The following is a 23,703-nucleotide window of genomic DNA, read 5'->3' as shown; positions in this document are numbered from 1 at the left end:
TCAAAGGAGCTATGATGAAAAATGCTATCCATATCCTAAGAGAACTGATGAACTCTGAGACTATATAAAAACATACTTTTTTCACTTGTATTTGTATTGTTTTGTGTATATGTTTGTGTTTTTTTATAATATGGCTTATATGAAAATAGGTTTTGTAAGACCTCATATATACTATTTTCATATAAGCCATATTATAAAAAAAACACAAACATATACACAAAACAATACAAATATTGCTCACCATCACAAGGGGTGGGGAGGAACTAAAGTGGGGGGGGAGAATATCCTCCATTTTTCAAAAATAGAAAATTGGAACTTAAAAATTTCAAAAGATGAATAATATAAAAAATAAATGTTACTTAATAAAATAGATAAAAATATAAATTTAAAATAGAACATCTTTGTGGCAGTTGAGTGAATGATGGATCTGAAAGGAGAGAGATGAGATAAGAGATGAATTAGAAGACTATTTCCAAAGTTCAAGTGAGTGATAATATGATTCCAAGTTAGGTCTTAGTGACTGCTATAAGTAGAAGGATATTTATGTAAGAGTTATTACAAAATTGTGATCTGATTGGACATGTACTGTGAGCCTAGATAAGGAGCAAACTCTAATGTGAACCTGGAAAACAAGAATACTGACATGCCTTTGATAGAAATTAGCCACTTCAAAAGAGATATGAATGAAGAGAAAAATATGATGAGTTCTTTTTGGACATGATAACTTATAAAACATTACTATATCATATAATCATTTACAAGGCTACTGTATGGATGAAAATGGTAACTGAACCTATGAGAAATGATGATCACTGAGAAATATATAAAGAAGAGAAGGTCCAGGAGAGAACCTTAACATATACACAGGATTAAGAGATCGGATTTAAATGATGATCCAACAAGAGAGAGTTAGAAGGAACAGATAATAATAGGACAACCAAGAGAGAACAGTGTCATAAAAATTCAGAGGAAGAAAATATTCAGGAAAAGAATGCAATTAATTATGTCAAATGTGACAATGAAATCAGGTAGGAAGACTGAGAACTACATTGAAAATAAGTTTCTCAATATAAAGACTGACAAATTGCCTTTTGTGGGGGGTGGGAAAGGGAAGTAAGATCAGAAGAAAAATTGTAAAACTCAAAATAAATAAAATCTTTAAAAAAATAAAATGTTTCTGTCTCACCTTAATTCTTAATTTAACTTTGCAAGTTTTAAATTTCTTATGGAAGGAAGTTATTATATTTTCAAAATGTTGGATACTACTCTATGTTCATACAAAACATCTATCTTCTTGAACTGGTCTCAATTAAATTTTAAACCTCCTTATGGTTTCTCCTTTAGTGGCTAAAAAAGGTCTGTAAAATATCTATGCTTCCAACTCCAGAAGCAAACAGGAAAAGTCATAATGAATTTAAAAAAATCTGGCAATAACAAATGTAATAGTGTGTTTGCATGTAAAAATGCAATCAATTCAAGATGGCAATGGAAAAGAATAGTAACTAATATTAATGATTTCCATATTGAGAAAGGTTATTTTTCTGTATTCAATTTTGAACATTTAACTAACCATATTTGGCAATTCTCAGAGAAACAAGAAGGATAAATAATGGGAATATTACTTCATGAAGGAATTTTAGACAAATTAATATCTTTAACCATTTTTAGCATTTACAGATTAATCAAATAGAGATAATCTGGGGAACAAATGAATTACCTTCAAGCAGGATATTTTTGGGAATAGCTGTGTTTATTCCAAATTCATATCTTTAAGGTAGATTTACTTTAAAAATAGATCCACTTTAAAAGTAGATTTGATTTTTGGAAAAATCTAAAAGTCATTTAAAGCCAGACTTGATGAATAAAGGTATAAGAATAATCTGCATAAAAATATTTATAGTTGAGAAAAAAAGGTAGAGATAAGATCCCTTAGATCAGGGTTATTGACCTAGGATTCGTGATTTTTAAAAATATTTTAATAACTACATTCCAATATAATTAGTTTAGTTTAGTTTATATACTTAAAAATATAATTCTGAGAAGTCTATAAATTTCACCAGACTGATGAAGGATTCATAAGACAAAAAAAAGATAACAAGCTCCTGCCTCAGGAAAAAACAAATTTCTACCTGAATTCTCCAATGGCCTCCCTCTTGACTCTTCAGAGATATCTCTTGAGGTTCAGTCCATTCCAATTCAATAAACATTTATCAAGAATTTAATGTAATAATGAATGAAATATAATGTACTGTGATAGTTTTGCCCATTGAGGCATGTATGTCTATATGGATCTGTTTAGATGTAACTTGAAGAGAAGCAAAAATAGATACCTCTTGAGTACCCTTTGTCTACTTTTTAAAATGGTTTTGTTTTGGCTTATTTATTTTATGTTATTACAATAATCTTATTGTGAGAGTAAACATAGACCAATTCACCCCCCCCAAAAAAAGAGAGAGAAACCTCAAGAATGGTGAGAGAAAAAAAAGTGTACTTCACTCTGTTCACATTCCAACTGCTTTGTCTTTGGGTTGAGTTGCCTTCTTTATAAGTCCACCATAGAACCAGAGAAGTTGCTTCAATATTTTCCCCTCAGTAGTTATTACTAATTGTATTTTCCTCACTTTCCTCCTCACTCTCATTTATTCCATTCTCCCTCCTCTCTCTCTCTCTCTCTCTCTCTCTCTCTCTCTCTCTCTCTCTCTCTCTCTCTCTCTCTCTCTCTCCTTTCACGCTGTCCCTGTTCAGAAGTGTGTTGTATCTGAGTACCATCTCCCACGATCTTCCCTCTCTTCTATCACCTACTCCCCCCTTCCCTCCCCCATTCCCCCTTATCCCATGCCTTGCCTCTCATTTTTCTCTAGGGTAAGATAGATTTCTATACTCTATTAAGTGTGTGTGTTATTTCCTCTCTGAGCCATTTCTTTTTTTATTTTAAAGATTTTATTTATTTTGTTTTACAATTTTTCACCTAATCTTGCTTCCCTCCCCCCACCCCCCACATAAGGCAAGTTGCCAGTCTTTACATTGTTTCCATGGTATTCATTGATCCAAATTGAATATGATGAGAGAGAAATCATATCCTTAAGGAAGAAAAATAAAGTATAAGAGATAGCAAGATTACATAGTAAGATATCAGTTTTTCCCTAAATTAAAGGTAATAGTCCTTGGTTTTTGTTTAAATTCCACGGTTCTTTCTCTGGGTACAGATGGTATTCTCCATCACAGATAGCCCCAAATTGTCCCTGGTTGTTGCACTGATGGAACAAACAAGTCCATCAAGGTTGATCATCACCCCCATGCTGCTGTTAGGTTGTACAATGTTTTTCTGGTTTTGTTCATCTCACTCAGTATCAGTTCTGAGCCATTTCTGATGAGAATGAAGGCTCACTCTTCCCCCCCTTCACCTTCCCCCTTTCCACTCCATTGCAAAAGGTTTTTCTATGTAAAATATCTTAGTACCTTCTTTCTCTCCTTTCCCTCCCCCCCCCCAGTACTTTCTCTTATCACCCACTGACTTCATCTTTTTTACTATATTATACCATTTTATTCAGCTCCCTCCTGTGCCTTGTCTATATATGGTACTTCTGACTGCTCTTATAAGAGAGAAGGTTCATATGAGTTATCACTATCTTCTTTCCATGCAGAAATACAAACAGTTCGACATCATTAAGTTCCTCATAATTAGTCCTTCTCATCCATCCCCTCTATGGTTCACCTGAGTCCTGTACTTGGAGCTCAAACTTTCTATTCACCTCTGGTTGTTTCAGTAGGAAAGTTTGAAAATCCCCTGTTCTATTGAAAGTCTATCTTTTCCCCTGAAAGAGGATGTTCAGTTTTGCTGGGTAGTTGATTCTCAGTTATAATCCAAGCCTCTTTTGCCTGCTGGAAAATAACATTCCAAGCCCTACAAGCCCTTAATGCAGATGTTGCCAAATCCTGTGTAATTCTGACTATAGGGGGTGGCTAGGTGGCACAGTGGATAGAGCACCAGCCCTGGAGTCAGGAGTACCTAAGTTCAAATCCAGCCTCAGACACTTAATAATTACCTAGCTGTGAGGCCTTGGGCAAGCCACTTAACCTTATTTGCCTTGCAAAAAAACCCCCCCGAAAAATCCTGACTATAGAGCCATGATAGTTGAAGTGTTTGTTCCTGGCAGCTTTTCATATTTTCTCTTTGACTTGGAAATTTTGGAATTTGGCTATAATATTCCTGGGACTTTTTCTTTTGGGATCTCTTTCAGGAGGTAATGAGTAAATTCCTTCAATTTCTATTTTACCCTCTGCTTCTAGGATCTCAGGGAAATTTTGTTGTATTATTTCTTGAAAAATGAAGCCTAGGCTCTTTTCCTAGTCATGACTTTCAGGTAGCCCAATAATTTTTAAATTATCTCTTCTGGATCTATTTTCAAGGTCAGTTGTTTTTTTTTCAAAAAGCTATTTCACATTTTCTTCCAACTTTTGGTGCTTTTGATATTTTCATTTCTTTCTGATTTCCCATAAAGTCATAAGTCTCCTTTAGTTTCATACTACATTTGAAGGAGTTATTTTCTTCAGAGAGCTTTTTTAACTCCTTTTTTAAATGGCCAGTTCTGCTTTTTTTGAAGTATTCTCCTCTTTTGCCTTTTGGCATTTTCCATTTGGCCCAAACTGGTTTTTAACATGTTATTTTCTTCAGTATTTTTTGTATTTATTTCACTAAGCTGATGACTTAGTTTTCATGATTTATCTACATCGTGCTCATTTCTCCTCCCAATTTTTTCCTCTACCTCCTTTAGTTGATTTTCAAAGTCTTTTCTGAGCTCTTCCATAGACCAAGTCCATTTCCTATTTCTCTTGAAGGTTTTTGGACACAGAAGCTTCGACTTTGTCATCTTCTGAGAATGTATTTTGATCCTCCATGGATCAAAGTCAATTTTCTATGGTCAGATTTTTCTTTTCTGTTGTTTGCTCATTTCTTCAGCCTATGACTGATTTATGGCATTTCCAAAACTTTTTTATTGGGGGGGGGGGAGTTGGAACACTCAGTAGGGACCTTAGTTCCTCCAAGATCTTATGAGAGGTTTTGACTGTTCTCTTGTCTGTACTCTGGTATGTGGATGATCATAGGCCCTCCCCTCTGCCCTGGAGCTATGAGGAGGCTCTCTGTTCAGCTCTCATAGTATGGGGGCCCAAAATGCAACCTGGAACTGTAAATTGCAGAGTCCTGCCCCAAGGAGAGCAGAGAGGGAGAGACCTCTGCCTTCTCCCCTGACCCCCTAACCATCTGTGGACTGGGAACTCTGTAAGTGCTGGGAGTTTTCATTGATTCTCACTGCAGATTCTTACTGCAAGAATTTCTGAGGCCAGTGCTCCACTCTTTCACTCTGGTGGGACAGAGTTCTATCACCCCCCACCCCTTCACGCTGTCCCTGGTGATCCCTAGGTCAAGTGGTCTCGAAACTGCCCCCTCTGCCATGGACCCAGGAGCCCCACAGGCTGTTCCTGGAAGGCTGGAGCAGGTTTGCTCTAGTACAGCTGTGCTTTTCTGTGGTCATGCTGTGGCTCTTTCCAGCCCCTGGTCTCACTGAAACAGACCTTTCCTGCAGAACTTCTTAAGTTGTCTTGGACTGGAACATTAAGTCACTCAGTCTTTCAGTGCCTTCATGGCACTATGTTTGTCCACTCTTCTTTAAAGGAAACTATGATTCCTTACAGGAAAGGAAATAAAAAACTATGGCTAGAGGTTGAATGCCTGAGGAGAGTCCTCTCTTGTCAGAGAAAAGGGGTACTTGGTTAGTTCTATATCTATCTGCTCCTTTGTTTCTGATCCCTGTCTCTTTACAGGAAGGAGTGATCCAGTCTATACATCCAAAACTTAGTTCCCTTCCTAACAAAAACCATTTTCACTATGACATATAGCAAATGAAAATAAAGTCATTTTTTCCAAGTCAATAAAATGAAAAAGGTGAGAATTTAACAGACAATACAAAGTTTATGTGCACTTCTACTGAGAATAAAGTTGCTAAGTTCAATCAAGAAAGGTTCAGTTCTTACCGAAGGAAAACTGCCCTGAAGTCTCTAGTGATAGTAAGGTAAGAATAGGAACTTCATCAAGGTGCACCCTCTATAAGTAAACTTCTTCCCAGTCTTTCTCTGACTTGCATTTGTTAAATAGGTTGTGGTTGCTGCTAGAAATCCTATCAAGTATACTAGGATAGTGATCTCCAAACTTTTTTTATCTTGCCCTTTATCTATGAAACAAAATATGCATATTAACTCATTTTTATATGAAACTACTGCTTATGATTATGTATGTTGTTAAATTTACAGAAAAATAGAAATTAAGAAAGGATTGGGTAAATATGAAATAATGTTTGGGTTTATTGAATAAGGGAGTGATATGGTCAGACCTGCTTGTTCTTTAGGAAAACCACTTTGTTAGCTTTGTAGAAAATGGATTGCAGTGTAAATAGACATGAGATGGAAAGTTCAATTAGGAACTATTGTAATAGTCCAAGAAAGCAGTGATGAAGGGCATAACTAGGGAAGTGACTATATGAGTAGAGAGAAGGGAACAAAACTGAGAGATATTATGGAGAAAGAAATGACAAGATTTGGCAGCTGATTGGATATATGGAACTAGGAAGTAAACAGTGGCAACTAGAAAATGTGAAATCTTTGACAGAAATAGGAAAGTTTGGAAAAGTAATAGTTTTGGGTGGTAAGATAATGTAATGGTATCTCTTAGTTCTAGAAATGCTAGTTGGCACAGTGAACTCTGGATCTAGAGTCATGAAGAAATCAGTTCAAATCCATCCTCTGACACTTATTAGTTGTGTGACCCTGGGCAAATCACTTTACCTTTGTCTATCTAAGTTTCTTCAATTATAAAAATAAGAATTACAGCACTGACTTCTTAGGGTTGTTGTGAGGATAAAATGGGATATTTGTACAGTGGTGAGCAGAGAGCCTGGAATATAGTAGGCACTTAATAATTGCCTGTACTCTTTTTCTATACAAATCACAAACCATCTATGACTGCCTATCCCATAAGGTTTATTCTGTCCCATCCAAAGGGTAAAAGGAATACTGAGAATAGCAGGAATTTTGCTCATCATTTCTTGCCTTGAAGCATAAAGGGAGATTTTGATTCCTGCCAGTAGGGAAAATAGAAGCTTAGAGCCAGAAACTGGTCATTCTGCTCTCTTCAGATAGAGGGGATACCAGAATAGATCTATCTATCTGCTCCCTTAAATACTGCTGGTCTAATGTAAACAAGTTTTAGATCCAAGCTAAGCTTTTCCTCTGAGGATCACTAGCAGTCATAGCTTATAAATGATAAAGGTGCAAAGGAATGGATATGAGGGTAGAGCAGGGAGCTAAAATATTTTCCCCTCACTAGTACTGGAGCAGCTGTGAATTTCTGGGTAGTCATCGAGGTATAATAGCCTTAGGGGACAGATATTCATTCCTAAAGGAAAATACTGAGAACTTTCACAGGGGAGAAAAGGGGCTGAGAGAACAGGAAGAGGAGGAGGAGATTCCCTGAGGAAAGGTACTGATGCAGCTGTCTATCTGTTAATAGAAATAGAAAAGACTGTTGTCTTCCTGAGGCATGTATTTAAGACATAACAGACAACCTCCCAAAACTTAATGAAATGGATAGCAAAGTAGAGTGATTCATGTGGACACAGATGATGCTGACAGAAGAAATTTTAAAAATATTGCCAATGGTTATGATGTCTTGGGCAAGAAACTAAAGACCAAATAGTTTTGCTCACTATTATTCATTGAACATAAAATCTGCAAAAGAGAAAAATTAATTTGTGAAGTAAACAGCCAACATAGAAAGTAATATCTGAGTGTGGGATTTAGACTTCTGGAGCACAGCTTACAGTAGAGAAATGATTGATTTCTAGACAATGAAAGAACATACGTAATGAAAGCTGGAAAGTGTGTATTTATCAGGCATCTTACATATTAAATGTAAAAAAAATTGGGAATGGAGAAGAATATTTGTGTATCTGTATATATATACATACATATATAGTATAAAAATAGAAAACACTCTCTACATACATATACACACTTTATGCATTTGTGTATGAACTTTTAATTCTATGAATTTTATCATGGGTTCCTCTTCTGAATTTTGCCTCATAAATTTCTAGATTCTTCAGTTGATACAATTGAATCATATTAAGTTCATACAGTTGAGACTCCTGGAAGTTCATAAGAAACAAAATCCAAGAGAGAAATTCATGGTAAAATTCATGGACCCAGACATCTCTACCCAAAACTCTGAAGTTTAACAAGAAAAATGAGAGTTCTTAATTCAAATAGGTAAATTTGACCTCATAATTATTGCTGAGACTTGTCCAAACTAAGGATGAAAATACCTTACTGAAAAGAAACAGGATAGGTAAAGGAGGTAAGATGGCATAACCACTCATATGAAAAAAATCGAAGAAACAGAAGGGGAATTCATAATAGAGAAGAACTGGATGAAGTTGAATGGAGGAAAAAACAAAAAAAATATTTTATCACTGGCATGTATTATATTACAGATCACCTGAACAAAGAAGATGAAATAGATAAGGAGTTTGGGAAAGTGATCACAACATGAAGTCCTGCTATTCTGTTAGTAAGAGACTCCATATATCTAGATAGCTCCTAGAGTTTTCTCTCTGCCAAGTTTTAATGAATCTTAGACTTTTCTTAGTGATATTTTCATCCTTCAAAAGGTACAGGATGGGTGGCTAGGTGGCACAGTGGATAGAGCACCTGCCCTGGAGTTAGGAGTACCTGAGTTCAAATCCTTCTTCAGGCATTTAATAACTACCTAGCTATGTGGCCTTGGGCAATCCACTTAACCCCCATTGCCTTGTAAAAACTAAAAAGAAAGAGCAGGAACCCAAGGAAAATTCTATCTTGTATTTGATTCTTAGGTTTTAAAAATTATAATATTTATATTTTTATTATATTTTTATTTATTATGTTAAATGTTTCCCAGTTTCATTTTAATTTGGTTTAGAGAACACTCAAGAGGATAGTGTGCTGCATGTGATCCCCAGGCTGTGCTATGTTATTGTGTCTAAAATCATTTATAAATAGGAACACTATTGGAATAACCATTACTTAAGTAGTTTTTTAAAAAGCGATCACATTTGATGGAGATTAATTTTATACTTATTAAACATTTCCATGATGAATTATTAAATGTCCTTTTTTTAAGGTTTTTTTTTTTGCAAGGCAATGTGGTTAAGTGACTTGCCCAAGGCCACACAACTCCTGACTCCAGGGCCTGTGCTCTATCCACTGCGCCACCTAGCCACCGCTAAATGTCCTTTTCTATCAGATCACATGGAATATAATGTAACAAATAATTGCCTTGAAAATACAAGTCTTTAAAAATATATAAATCATTCTTTAATTATCAGTAAGTACAATATTCTCTCCTGGTTTGGGGCAATTCATGAAATAGGATGTTTTAGGTATCCCTCATCCCAGAAAAGAAATTCTAATTCCTGGAACTAGCCATTGACATGGACCATAGAAAAGGAGTTCTTCTATAGCAGCCTTGAAGGGTTTTCAAACATTATTGAGGATACAATTCCCATAAACACAATAGGGATAGCATTTAACTTGTACTGGAGAACATAGGATTGTACAGAATTAGCCTTGTTGTCCTTTGCATAGAGAGCAATATTATTTTCCTTCTGTTTAAATCCATGTAGAGAATTATTCTAAAGATATACAACAGGCTTCTCTCCATTCTGGGATTAAGGAATCATGCTTAATAATACAGCAGGCTGGATTTTATCTAGATCAAAACTTTTTTTTTCCTTTGAGCCATCATTGAATTAGATAGAGGGTTGACAGAATAATGCAAACTCCCTGTTCCTTGGTGATCTCTCAGGAAACCATACTACCTGAGGTGGTTGATTTTTTTGCAGTTTGCAGAAACAAAATTGTCTTTGCTCATCTGAAATTTCAAAAAGCTGCCAACACCAGGAACTCTATTGCAATGTGTGATTTTGCAAACTTTAAATCAAAAGACATTTGTCAACTTGTATTTTGCAGTGCAGAGTAGAAACACATCATTTCTCCACTAAGCAATTTATTCTATAATAAATTTGGGCCTATTCTTCAAAATCTGATCTATTACCTGGTGAGGGAAATGACTAATACCCTAATTTTTAGATACACTGAACTACATAATGTAATTCTAGCCACAGAATACTCATGAAGGCCTAGGAAATATAGCCTATGCTTCATTATAAACACCCTGCTCACTACTTAAAATAATGGGATTTTATTTTTTAAATATAACTCTGGGGTAATGCTGACTTTCCTAAAGATGTCTTTCCATTTTGTACCAAGTAATTCATGAAATGCCTCATTTCTTTGTAAAATGTATTTTATATTGAAAGGTCTCCATTCCTTATTGCTAGTTTCCAAAGGACTTTTGCTAGTTTACTTATTCAGACATAGCCTCTATTAACTGGGAAATGTCGAATATAGATTTCTTATTCCTCATCATTGTCAAAAGATGACTAACTAGAGTTCAAGAGACTTTAGAGGTCTAACTCCCATAGTTTAAATATGGGGAAATTAATGTTCAAAAAATTGGGGTTTATCCAAGTTCACACAGATATCAGGTAACCATAAAATCTGAACTTGAGTTCTCTGACTTTGCTAGAATGTTTTCTAACCTCATCATGCTGATTCTTCCATGTTATTCTACCTATAGTCAAATTAAACATTACTAGAGGCTCTCCAAATTCAAACTCATTTTCCAAAAATGAGTGGATAAGGAAATTTGAGGTGTAATTTGCAATGAGGTTATGTCTGTATAGAAGGAATTGGTAAAGTTATGTATATGTAGAAGACTAATCATAGTCATGTCTAATAAGATGGTAAACTAGCTGCAAAGATGAGGTCATCTTTATGAAATTCAAAAAAGGTTACTGGAGTGAATTAGAAAAGGAACAACCACAGCATGTAAAATGATAAGCCATGCCCTCTGGGTGACATTTAAAAGTCAGCTTACTCAAAAAATGTTTATATAGAAGAAAAATAGAGTCAAAGAGCTCAGGCAGTGACAGCCACTATAGGAAGTGAGAACAGGTTACTGGGAGTGAGATTATTTAGATGAACTGGGCACTAAGAGACAGATGTTGCATTATTAATTATATTTCTATACTCTCGCATACTACTACCACCACTATTACAGGTTCCATTGCAGTGATCTTGCATCATCTTTTTTCTCTTTGGATTTTTTCATGGGAATTGTAAGTCTTCCTCTCTCATATGGGGAATTCTATTTATCTTCATTTAATTTAAATATTTACTTTCTTAGTATTCATAATGTTAGCTGCTAATTTTGCTATTTTTGGTGTTTTTATTGGGAAGTGGTGATTGAAAATAGGAAGCCTCCCCAGAGAGAGAGAGAGAGTTAGATCTAATATTGAGGTGTTTTTTCCAGCAGTGTGGATTCTGAATGGAGGCCCAGAGCTTAACAAACAAATAAGCAAATAAAAGAATAAAATTGCAGATCCTTTAAATACTAAAATAGAAAAGTAACTTTATACTGGGGAAATCATTTAGGCAATGACTCATTAACAAAGTGAGGCCTATGGGTATTTTTGAACTATCCTATTCACTGCACTTCTGAATATATTTATGTAAATTATATGTGTGTATGTGTGAATAATATAGATTGATATAGAGATGGATAATATGGATATAGATATGAATATATCCCCCAATCCTTTCTCTCCATCAACACCTCTCCCTCATTCACAAAAAATGTGAAACTATTACTTTTTTTTTAATTGCTTAGTGTTTTGAACATTCTGAATCAGTTTAAGACTTCATTTATAGAAGACTTCACTTATAGAAGGCCTGCTCTTCCCTTGCTTATTACTGAAAACTATAAAATGAAACATATATTTGACCATTGACCAAAAATTTTTCCAATGATCAATTTAAAATGAGCACAGAAAAATAATCATTAGAACCCTGCAAAGTGAAGTTGTGAATGGAATCAACCTTTCTGGAATGAAAAATGGAACTATGTCCAAAGAGCAATAAAAATGTTCATACCCTTTGACCCAGCAATTCTAATTCTAGATCTCCATCCAGAAGAAATTATGAAAAAAGGAAAAAAGTCTTATATGTTCCAAAATATCCATAGAAGCTCTTTTTGTATTGGCAAAAACTTAGAAATTGAGGGGATGCCCATCAATTGGGGAATGGCTAAAGAAGTTATGGCAAATGAATACTATGAAATACCATTGTTCTAATAAGAAACCATCAATGATAAGATTCTAGAAAAGTATGGAATGATTTAGAGGATCTGATGCTGAGGGAATAGAAACAAGAGAACAATGTACACATCACTATCAACATTGTGAGATGAACAGCCTTGATGGAAGCAGCTCCTCTCAGCAGTCCAGAGAGGTAGGACAACTGTATTAGACTGACTATGGACTATATTATCCTCATCCAGAGGAAGAAAAAATAAAACTAAACCAAAGAAAACAAACAAAAAAGAAAACCAACCTTAGAATCTGATGAACACTTTATAAATATTATCTCTTATGTTTCTCTTTCCCTTAATCCTGATTCCTCATACTGAAAATTACTAATTTGTAAATATATTTATCAAAATATGCATGTCCGATGCTAACTTGATTGTTCGCCACTGAAGGAAAGGGTTGGGAAGGGAAAGTGGAAGGAAATTTTGTAACTTAAAAATATAAATATGCACATGGATGAAAATTAATTAATTAATCAATCAATTAATTTTTAAAAATGAACCCTGCAAAGTGATTTAATCCTAGTTTGTCATTAAATAGTTGTACAGCCTTGGGAAAATCTCTTGCTTAACCTTTCTAACCCTCAATTTTTCTTATTTTTAAAATAAAGGACTTAGTATGACACAGCCAAAGATAATAAAATGAATATATCAGAGAAGCTATAGGAAAATGACTAGACTACTGAACTTTTGGTGGAGTTATGAATTGGTCAGTCTATTCCTTAAAATAATTTGGAACCATGCCCTTTGATCAGCTACTCCAGATCAAAAAAATGAAATTGGAAAAGGATATATTTATATATAAAAATATTTATGCTAGTATTTTTGTTAGTCAAACATTGGATACTAAGTGTTTGTCCTTCTTGCAGAATCCTGCCCTGGGTATTTATGCATAAATGTAATATAATATGATCATGAATTTGGTAGAGGAAATATTTGTAGCAAATTCTTTAAGCTTAAGCTCATTCTATTTAGTAATCAAGGTGATAGAGGAGACTGTCCAGTGAAACTGAAGTTGGAAGATGTGGCACTACAATTCAGTAAAGAGGTCCATTTTCCAGTTCTTCTGATTTATATCTGGCCACTGAACCTAAAAGGCTCTGAAGGAGAAACTGAGGCTGGTGGCTTTGCATAGCACTCCCTCACTCAAACCCAATTCACATGCATGTCATGATGTCACCTTCCTGATGTCATGGTCTTCAAGAACTAAGGACAAATGACAATAACAACAACAATGATGTTAAGACTTGGAATATATAGACCTAACAATCGGTTACATAGAGATAAGAGTTGAAACTATGGAAACTGATGAGTTCATCAAGAGCATATATAGAGAAAAAAAGAAGAAGCCTGAAGCAGAAGAACATTCACAGTTAAGGATCAGGATATTGATGCTCTCTAGTGCTCAGGATTTTATATTTGAGTTCGAAAGTAATGGATAGCTACTGAATTTATTTAACAGGGGGATGACAATGGTCAAAAATTGCTCTTTAAGAAAATCACTTTGGCAACTGAGTGGAGGGTAGATGAGAGGGGGAAGAGATGATGTGGTGATACCTGACAGAAAACTTTTGCAACTGTTCAGGTGTGAAGTTATAAAGATTTGAAACAGGGCAACATCTGTGTACATAGAAAGATGAGAACTTGTAACTTTTTGCTGCTATCCAGTCATTTCAGTCTAGCCCCATTCTTAGTAACCCCATTGGGGATTTTCTTGGTAAAGATACTGGAATGGTTTGCCATTTCCTTCTCCAACTCATGGGGAAACTGAGGCATAGAATTAAGTGACTTTTCTAGAATCATACAGCTAGTAAGTGTCTGAAGTAAAATTTGAACTCAGGAAAATGAATATTTCTGATTCCAGGCCCAAAACTCTATTTACTGTGCCCATAATAGAGACATTGTGAAGGTAGAAGCAAGATGACTATATGAGGAGTTGAACATGAAACCAAAGTTGCAAACTGGGTGATGAAAGGTGCTTTCAACTGTCATAACTATGAATAGTGGAGGGAAGTTGGGAAGGCAAAGGTAAGTTCTATTTTGTATGCACTACATAATGTGCTTATGGCATATTTAGTTTGTTTCAGGATCTCCATGTGGCAAGACCACCTCTTTCTGTTTAATCTGTTCTTTTTACTATTAGGAGATACCCTGTTTTCCAGAACTAAAGTCCAACAAGCAAGATGTGCCCTGAGCATGACAAAACAACTATCCATTGTGCTCACAATCTGAATGATCTCAACCACTGTAAAATCTCATAATTGTTTCACACCAGATCAAGTGGACTTAGAGCTTAGACAAACACCTGTAGTACCAGTGTTCTGGTCATGAAGTCATACTATGAATCAAACTTGTCTTATTGTTGCTATTACCCCTCCAAAGTCAGGGCTACAGATTATTATATAGCCACTAGTATAAGTATTGAGCATGTTTACACTGGGTCTCCTACTAGGAGGACCCTACAAGGGAGACACAGAAGTGTCTTGTTTTCCTTCTCCAATGGAATAAAGCATTTTGCTAATCACATTGATAGTTTTTAGTTTTATTTTGTTTCATTTTATTTTTAGAATTAACTGTAGTATGATAACCTAAGTGAATTCTCTGTTTTGTTTTGGTTCTTATTTTTGGTAAAGCTAACAGAGTAGCAGAGTTGCTATGGCCTTTTGTTCATTTGGTTTGGGTTGATAATAGTACAACAGGCAATTCTAATGTTTGGGAGGAGGTAAGAAGAAATCTTAGGATAATATATCCCTGGAATGAGACTGTATTTGTTTTTCAGATTTACTTCCCATTGTCTTGCATGAAGTAGACTTTGAAATGTATGAATTGATTATTTTTAAAGCTTATATGTTTCAAATTTATTTTTATTTTTAATAATTGCTACTGTCTTGTTTTCTGTCATCATAGTTTTCTTCAGTAACACTCTTCATCCCCTCCCAAAAGACTCATCCCCCAAAAGAAACAGTATTTTTAAGACAAAAAAAGAAAAATAAGAGAAATCAACTCCATCAAATCAATACAATAAAAATGTTTCAGTGCAAGTACATTATGAAAGACTATATACCTCCCACTACAATGAAGGGGTAAATTGGAAATGACTCTTTTAAGTCATGATGTCTATAATTTTGTATTATTCTCTTTTTTTATCTCTTTGCTGTTCTTTAAATTTACATCATTGAGTCATATTTTCTTGACTCTACTTATTTTTCTTTGCATCTCTATATAAGTATATATATTTGCATGTATATAAAATATTTTCTCTATATTCATCACATTCATAATTTCTTATAGCATAGTGGTGCCCAAGGCCACACAGCTAGGTGTGACTTATGCATGATAATTTTATGCATGATAATTTATGTATGATAATTTTTTAGCCATTCTCCAATTAATGGGCATCTTTGTTTCTAAGTTTTTGTGGTCATAAAAAAGTACTACTACAAAGATTTTGGTATATATGGGAATTTTCTTCTTATCAATGACTACTTTAGGGTATAAACCCATTATTATAATCTCTGGATCAAAGAGTCTGGATATTTGAGTCGGTTGATTTGTATAATTCCTGCTTTCCAAAACTATTTTTCTAAATTCTCAGCTCCATCAACAATATACCAGTATGCTTACCACAACCCTTCCCATTGTAAACATATTGCAATGTAACAGATTGTCATGTTCATAAAGCATATTGACTTACAATGCTTTCTTTAATATATTTGTAGATTTAAGCACCAAAGCATTGCTAATTGTAAATAAATTTTATTTTTGAAAACAGTCAGTTAATACACAGTGGAAATTGACAAATATGAGTTAGCGATTAAATTAAGCAATCCTATTCTGAATCAAAATTGAAGCTTGATATGAGCATAAAGAGAAAAAGGTAGATTTCTTCATCTACTCCACATAGAGAAGAGAATACCCGGTTACATGGACATGAAGAATTCAGGCACATAACAAGATGGTTTCTGAAGATTCAGTTTAATTCAATTCTCCAAAATCTTATTAGATTTAAATTATATGCAAAATATTGGAGTTTTGTCTCTTATGAGAAGAGGAAGCGTCAAGAAAACCTCCTCTTAAGAGACAGAACATAAAGTGAACCTCCAATCAGAAAATCTTACTCTAAGATTCTCCAACATGTTGAGTGTATATCGTTCTGAACCAGGGAATTACCCTCACTTTGATCCAGTCGTTTTCTTGGAGCTCTGCTTCTACATCAGAATGAGAATGTGACCAAGTATCTTTCCTAAAGTCATTATTAATTCGTAAAAACCATGAAAAATGCTTGTAGAACCACGCATGCATTCCAGGTCTTTTGGATATTACCCCTCAAAGGCAGCAAATTGGAGACTAATAATTGTTTTCTCATTTTTTTTCCCAGTGGAAAAGCCTAGGAGACATTTGAAAAAAACAAGGCCTTGAACAACCAAATCTCAGGAAAAGTGAAGGGAATTGAGAAAAAGCTATGTCCTACAATTGCATTTGCTATCATGTCCTTTTCAAGAATAAAGGACAAGGGGTGGCTAGGTGGCTAAGTGGATAGTGGACTCCACCGGCCCTGGAGTCAGGAGACCTGAGTTCAAATCCGACCTCAGACACTTAATTACCTAGCTGTGTGGCCTTGGGCAAGACACTTAAACCCATTGCCTTGCAAAGACTAAAAAAAAAAAAAGAGAGACAACAATAAATATAAAGATACATACATGCATACTGCATCTATAGGAGGTGTACCTAAGAATGTTTGTGGGTGTATATAATGACAACTATTTTGATCTAATTGATTCTCTTTGCAATCCTATGTATTTGATGTCATGCATTGGGGTCCATCATGTCACATCTTTCTCTTAAAGTTAAAAGGGGCAGCTAGGTGGTGTAGTGGATAAAGCACTGGCCTTGGAGTCAGGAGTATCTGGGTTCAAATCCTCTCAGACACTTAATAATTACCTAGCTGTGTGGCCTTGGGCAAGCCACTTAACCCCATTTGCCTTGCAAAAAACCTAAAAAAGAAAAAAAAGTTAAAGATTCTAAGAGCTTCCTGGGAAGGGAATGAATGTGAAAGTAGAAATGACAAGTTGCCCAAAGGCTCGGAGGTACTCTTAGCTGCAGATACAATCCAGTAGGGAAGAAAACCCCAATAATCCCTATAACGCAAACTGGGGCCTAACATCAGTTAGAGGAATGAGTGGAGCAGGAGAATGACTACGGAAACGGCGGAACTACATTTCCCACAATGCCAGGCGCCGCACTTCCTGTTTTTGTCGGCCTCTTCCGTCTCCGCGTTTCCCGTCATCCTCTCTGAGCTGTCGTCCGCGCAGGAAGGAGCAAGGTCAGGAGGCTCCTGGCAGCCATCTCTCCCTCCTCGGCAGCGTCATGTTGGGGCAGAGCCTGCGTAGGTTCTCCACCTCCTTGGTTCGCAGGAGCCACTATGAGGAGGGCCCAGGAAAGGTAAATGCGGCCGGGCCCGCGCACAGGCCGGACCCCCGGCCGAGGCCTCGGCTCCAGGCAGGGCACTGGGCCTCGGGAGGCCGCGGCGCCGGCCTGAGGGGAACCGGGGGGGGGGGGGGGGGCGTGAAGGATCGGACCGGGGACCTGCTGCCGCCCTTTCTTCCTAAAGTCTGACCTCATTATGGGCATCACCAAGCCCTTTTGGGGAGAGAAGGCTGAGCCCTGGCGAGGAGAAGTGACGTGACCAAGGTCACACAGCTTTTAGGCGGGCATCACTCCAGCAGCTTTGGCTATCACGCCGCGCTCGGAAGGCACCAACTGCAGATTAATCCTTGTCCCCTCCCCCCCCCCCTCAGTGAGGAAGGCCTTGGACAACCTGGAGGGCCCATGGTGAAGGTCATTCATTGGACTCTGTAGTTGGAGTCTCAGTCATCCTCTTATTAAAAAGTAAAACTGCAGAAATGGATTCGGATTAAGACCTGAGGTCAGTATTTAACTATGCCACTTATAACCCGTGTGACCTTGGACAAGTGATTCAGATAGTGTAATCTTGACTTCCTTGTTGGCTAAATGAATGGTTGGAGTAAATGATCCGAATAGGCCCATAAAGTCAGACCTTTGAATGAACATTTCTGCCCAATAAAACCCTTCATCCGCATTTCAAATTGCCTCGTGTTATTTAAGAGCTCTAGTAGTTAAAGGCAGTAAAAAAGAGGTAAGTGATAAAAGAAACTAGTCATAGTTAAAGTCACAGCTGCAGCTAACTCAACCTTTGCGTAATAGAATGTAATAACCCTTTTATTTTTATTATTGGTCTCATTGGATTCGGATTAAGACCTGAGGTCAGTATTTAACTATGCCACTTATAACCCGTGTGACCTTGGACAAGTGATTCAGATAGTGTAATCTTGACTTCCTTGTTGGCTAAATGAATGGTTGGAGTAAATGATCCGAATAGGCCCATAAAGTCAGACCTTTGAATGAACATTTCTGCCCAATAAAACCCTTCATCCGCATTTCAAATTGCCTCGTGTTATTTAAGAGCTCTAGTAGTTAAAGGCAGTAAAAAAGAGGTAAGTGATAAAAGAAACTAGTCATAGTTAAAGTCACAGCTGCAGCTAACTCAACCTTTGCGTAATAGAATGTAATAACCCTTTTATTTTTATTATTGGTCTCATTTTCTTTTCTGCGGTACATGTGATGAGGATAACACAGTATGAAAAACAATGATACTGTAAACGCTTTCTGATGTACCATATACTTAATCTGATTATTTAAACTTTTTTAAAATCTTACCAGTACCATTTCAGGATCCACTGTCCAGAGCCGTGTTCTAGGCCCTGTGGGTTGATATAAAAGAAACAAAACTAAGTAGGCATGGGAGCAGCCAGCAGTGTATAGAGCACAGGCCCTGCTGGAGTCAGGAGTACCTGAGTTCAAATGCAGCCTCAGACACTTAATAATCACCTAGCTGTGTGGCCTTGGGCAAGCCACTTAACCCCATTTGCCTTGCAAAAACTAAAAAATAAACAAAAAGTAAAAGACTAAGTAGGCATGTAGAACCTTAGATATAGAAAGATGCAGATATGCGAAAACAACTTTGCCAAATGTCATATTTTTAATTAGCCTGTGCTGTTTTGGATTTCCTTTATAACTGTTTTAAATGTCACACTTGTCAAAATTAATCACCCTGTTCTTACTATAATGACATTAAACTTTATAATAATAAAGTTATGATAACTGGCATTGAGTCTTTGACATTGCTTAAATTTAAGCTTTTAATTCAAGAAACTTGAAAGTAAATTGTAATTATCCCAAGCAAAATCAAATCTCTTCCTACCCCATTTGTTGTCCCTTGCAAAGAAAACAAGTACTATAATACTCAACCTCTATTAAATCCTTTTTCAATTTCAATAATTCCATGAGATTAGAGAGGACAGAATCCCAAACTAAAATTCTGATTTAATGATAGTGTTCTAGGTGAGTATCATCCCTCTTATATAGAATTGTGCTTTATTACCTACTCTGAAGTTATAAGTGATTATTTCTTTAGAAAAAATCAACTTTTGAGTAAAAGTTACTGTAAATAACAGTGCAAATGTGATAATAGTCCTGCTGAGGGTATATTGCAAAAAGAAATCATCAAGTATCACTCCTATTTTCTTTCCTAATTTTTTAAGGTCACAATATTTCTGGTAGTTATTGAAGAATCAACATAAACCTGTTGTAATTCATTACCTACTCTGTTATTGTTTAGAAAGAAAAAAATATTTTGTTAGCAGTCATCTGGACTGCCCCCAACCCAACATAATCTACCTTTTTTAAAATATCTCAAGACATGAAAAATTCCCTCCTGTTTATTAACTTTAATTCATTCTGGATTTTAGACAACTCTAAGTGTTTTAAGTTCTTATTATAAATTGGGATTTTCAGTGGTAAATGAGTAATTCATTTATATATGAATTCATATATGTAAAAAAAGAACTCAGTATAGTGTAAGTGAGTTAGGCTCTCCATATGTACATATAAATACATACATGCATATATGTATGTATTAATCTTTTTTTTCCTTAATGCACTGATTACATTTGGACTTTTATCTTCTTTCTCCAAAGAACCTGCCCTTTTCAGTGGAAAACAAATGGCGGTTGCTAGCAATGATGGCTGTATTCTTTGGATCTGGATTTTCTGCACCTTTCTTCATAGTAAGACATCAGCTGCTTAAGAAATAAGATCCTCCTAATCAGAAATCAGGTAATTATAATTATTTGAGCTTGCTAAAAAAGGAGTGATTCCCCCCCATTTTTATTTAGCTTATTCCTTAAATTAAGCTCCTCTTTAAAAACTGTGATTTCCTAAATGGGCTGATTCCCTCTACATTAATAGCTATATAAAAGACAGCCCTTTATAATTATGACTAAAAAATTAAACTCTCCCCTCCCCTTGCCAACTCACATCAGCTCTTTGAATTTAGCTAAGTTTCTCAGAACTGGCTAATGACCCATTTGTCATTGGGTTTTTCTAGTTTTTCTGCCAGAGTTTGAGAATAACCTTCATGTGAATCTTGCCATCTTCTCATGTTATTATTGTTATATTGACTTTTTCTGCTAAACTTCTAGGAAGGATTCAGTTTGAACCTATATTTTCTGCCTCTATATATCAGCTACTTATTTCTCTACTCTTCTTCAGCCTCTTAAAAGTTAGCAATCCTCCTTGTGCTATATACTAAATTTTGAGACCTTAGACAATTCAGTCATTTATCCTCTTCTGATTCTTCGTTTCCTCATCTGTAAAATGAGATGATTAAACTAGATTACCTCTGAGGTCCCTTCCAGATATGTGTTCTTATTGACATGGAAGTATGAACACCCTCAGTAAATCATCTTAAAATTATGGTAATTTATTCTTCTACTCCCTCCATTTTTAAATCAGCCAGTTTGGGGAGTTTTGTGTTTGTTTTTTTAATAACTTGGGATTGTCATTAGTGATACTTTCAATTCAGCAAGCATGTATAAAGTGCCTAATATGTACACTGTGTTGTTGTATTGGTCTTAATATAAAGATACTACATAGAAATAATCTTCCCTCAGAGAGCTCATGTTCTACTAAGGTATAACAACATACACAGAGTAGACCTAGATTTGAGTTCTGGGTGGGAGGTTAGAGACAGGGAAAACCTTAAGAAGCAGGTAGCACACAGTTTGAACTTTGATAGAACATAAAGATTCTGAGAGGCAAAGAGGACAGTGGTACCTAGACATGAAGAACAACTTATTCTAATGCATAATAATAATGGCATGGTAAGTTCTGGGAATGGCTGCTAGTCATATTTTTCTGGAATTTAGTACTGAATTGGAGAGTTTGTTTTGTTTTAGAAAACAATAGGGAATCCACTGAAGACTTGATCAGGGGAGTAGCATATGGCCACAAGGAAGAATCATTCTTTCTGAAGAATAAGTTGGAAAGGTGAGAAACTGAAAACAAGGGAGGACTAACTACAGTAGTTCAAGCTAGAGGTGCTAAAGACCTGAACTAGGGTAGTTAATATGATTCTTCACTGTGCTCAAGGTAGATTGTCTTTGAGGAATTTAAGAAAAGCCCTCATGGTAGTACTAATAATAACATTTAACAACCATCTATTATTTTATAGTTTACATAGTATTTTCCAAATAACAATCCTGAAAAGTAGGTGCTATCATTATTATTATTACTATTTCTATTAAACAAATGAGGCAAAGTGATTTTTTTACATAGGTTCACATAGTTTAGAAGTATCTCTAACCAGAAACTTGTGGGTACAGGTCTAAATAATTTAGGTTCAGGTCACTTATCCACTGTATTATTTAATTGATTATATGCTTAACTCTAATAGAGAGGAGTTTCCCTCAGCGCAAGGGTCATTGTAAGAAGCTTTAGTTAGCCCTAGGAAGACTAGGGACTGTGGAGGTAAGTATTGTTCATATTAGTGAATTTATGCTCAAAAATTGAAAGGTACTGAAAAATTCAACTGTATACTTCCACCCAGATACCCAGCCCCTGTAGTTGAATAGAAATTAGGTCTATTGGTACATATGATGTGACAATTCAGTATGAATAAGCCATGATACTGTAAACGCTTTCTGATGTACCAATCATGACTAAATGGACATACTGTACATGCAAATGATTCCAGAACCTAGGTGAATATGTTATAATTTTTTTCTCTACAAGAGTTACAGATTTAGAATCCATCCCAAAAGCAGTTACTGATCATGAAGCTTAAAAATTAATGAGCCCATTGTTCTGTGAAATGAACAATTATTTGCTAACATGGTTGATTTTAGTTTTATGCTTTTTTTCTTCCCAGACTTACAGAAGAACAACAACCTATTAAAGCAGTTTTGAAGAATGGAATAAGCAAACCATTTACCATAGTGCATGCCTTTGTAAATAAATCTATTAAATGAATGTTTTGGAGTGGAGTTCTTTATTGAATATACATACAAGAGTGTTCATTAATTTCAGCATTTTGGTATCATATCTAAAATGATTTCTGCTTTAGATTGTAGTCATTTATTAAAATAATTGTTAGCCCTAAATGTGGATGATGTGGGCTCAAAATGAATTAACCGCATTATTCTGCATTGGCTATTTTCTGATCTTATTTTTTTAAATAAAGACATCACATATACCTTTTATACATTTCCTCTGAGCATTTAACCAAATTTTATATCAGAATTTCTACATATATGAACAATCGATACTGTGTGCTTAGGGAATCCAAAAAGACTTCAAGGTGAAGTTTGAATTGAGGCTTAAAGGAATCTAGGAGTTTTAGGAAGTGGAGGTGAAAAAATGAGGGAGCCAACAGGGTGTCTAATGCCACAATAAGTGTATCAATATATATAAGGCAACCTTATTGGCATCTAGTTTGTTAAAGGGTTAGATAGAGGAGTTTGCATTCAACCATAGAGATATCAAAGTTTTGCAGCGATATGACCAGCCAAAAACCATACCTAAGGAAAGTCACTTCCAAATGCCCAAACCTGATGTGTTTGTATGGAGAATTTAATCTACACGCCATAACTAGAAATATACTAAAGGCCTTAAAATGCTTTTTCACAAAGTACGATTCCCTAACATTTATGTTTATAAAGTACTTCCCAAAAAACAAGCCTGAGTAGTTGATAGTACAGATACCCCCATCTTGCAGAAGATAAAAGAAAGCAGATTGAGTAATTTGTCAATGATTAATTAGCAGATGTCAGCTAGGATGGGAACAAGTCTGATTAGAACTGTATAGCCTTTAGTCATCTACAATCTACAGCTATTTTGTTTTTGCCTTTTTTAAAAACAGGTGTCCCTTATAATTTTTCCATTGGCTTTTCTGAATAAGTTTAAAATGATAGTAGCAGGATCTGCTACAAGGATTAGTGTATGTTGAAAATAGCTCCTCTCAACTAAGGAAATTGGCAAACCTC

The 23,703-nt window shown here is 35.6% G+C and overlaps 1 protein-coding gene and 2 non-coding genes across 3 annotated transcripts; all 3 read left to right on the top strand.

Annotated features, from left to right (window-relative positions):
* Window positions 1-14,282: 14,282 nt before the first annotated feature.
* LOC141498133 (cytochrome c oxidase subunit 7C, mitochondrial-like) lies at window positions 14,283-20,497 on the top strand. The gene is made up of 3 exons (XM_074201104.1): window positions 14,283-14,329; window positions 17,536-17,743; window positions 20,359-20,497. The coding sequence occupies exons 1-3, from the start codon at window positions 14,298-14,300 to the stop codon at window positions 20,473-20,475; spliced, it is 357 nt and encodes a 118-aa protein (XP_074057205.1). The 5' UTR covers window positions 14,283-14,297; the 3' UTR covers window positions 20,476-20,497.
* LOC141503816 (small nucleolar RNA Z39) lies at window positions 18,935-18,996 on the top strand. The gene has a single exon (XR_012473119.1). It is a non-coding gene; the product is annotated as a small nucleolar RNA Z39 (small nucleolar RNA).
* Window positions 20,498-22,308: 1,811 nt separating the features above from the next.
* LOC141503815 (small nucleolar RNA Z39) lies at window positions 22,309-22,370 on the top strand. The gene has a single exon (XR_012473118.1). It is a non-coding gene; the product is annotated as a small nucleolar RNA Z39 (small nucleolar RNA).
* The last annotated feature ends 1,333 nt before the right edge of the window (window positions 22,371-23,703 follow it).

The sequence above is a fragment of the Macrotis lagotis genome, chromosome X, assembly GCF_037893015.1.
Source record: "Macrotis lagotis isolate mMagLag1 chromosome X, bilby.v1.9.chrom.fasta, whole genome shotgun sequence".
NCBI classification, from domain to species: domain Eukaryota; kingdom Metazoa; phylum Chordata; class Mammalia; order Peramelemorphia; family Peramelidae; genus Macrotis; species Macrotis lagotis.
Note: the sequence above shows the minus strand (reverse complement) of the source record. Positions and strands in the feature narration are given on the sequence as shown.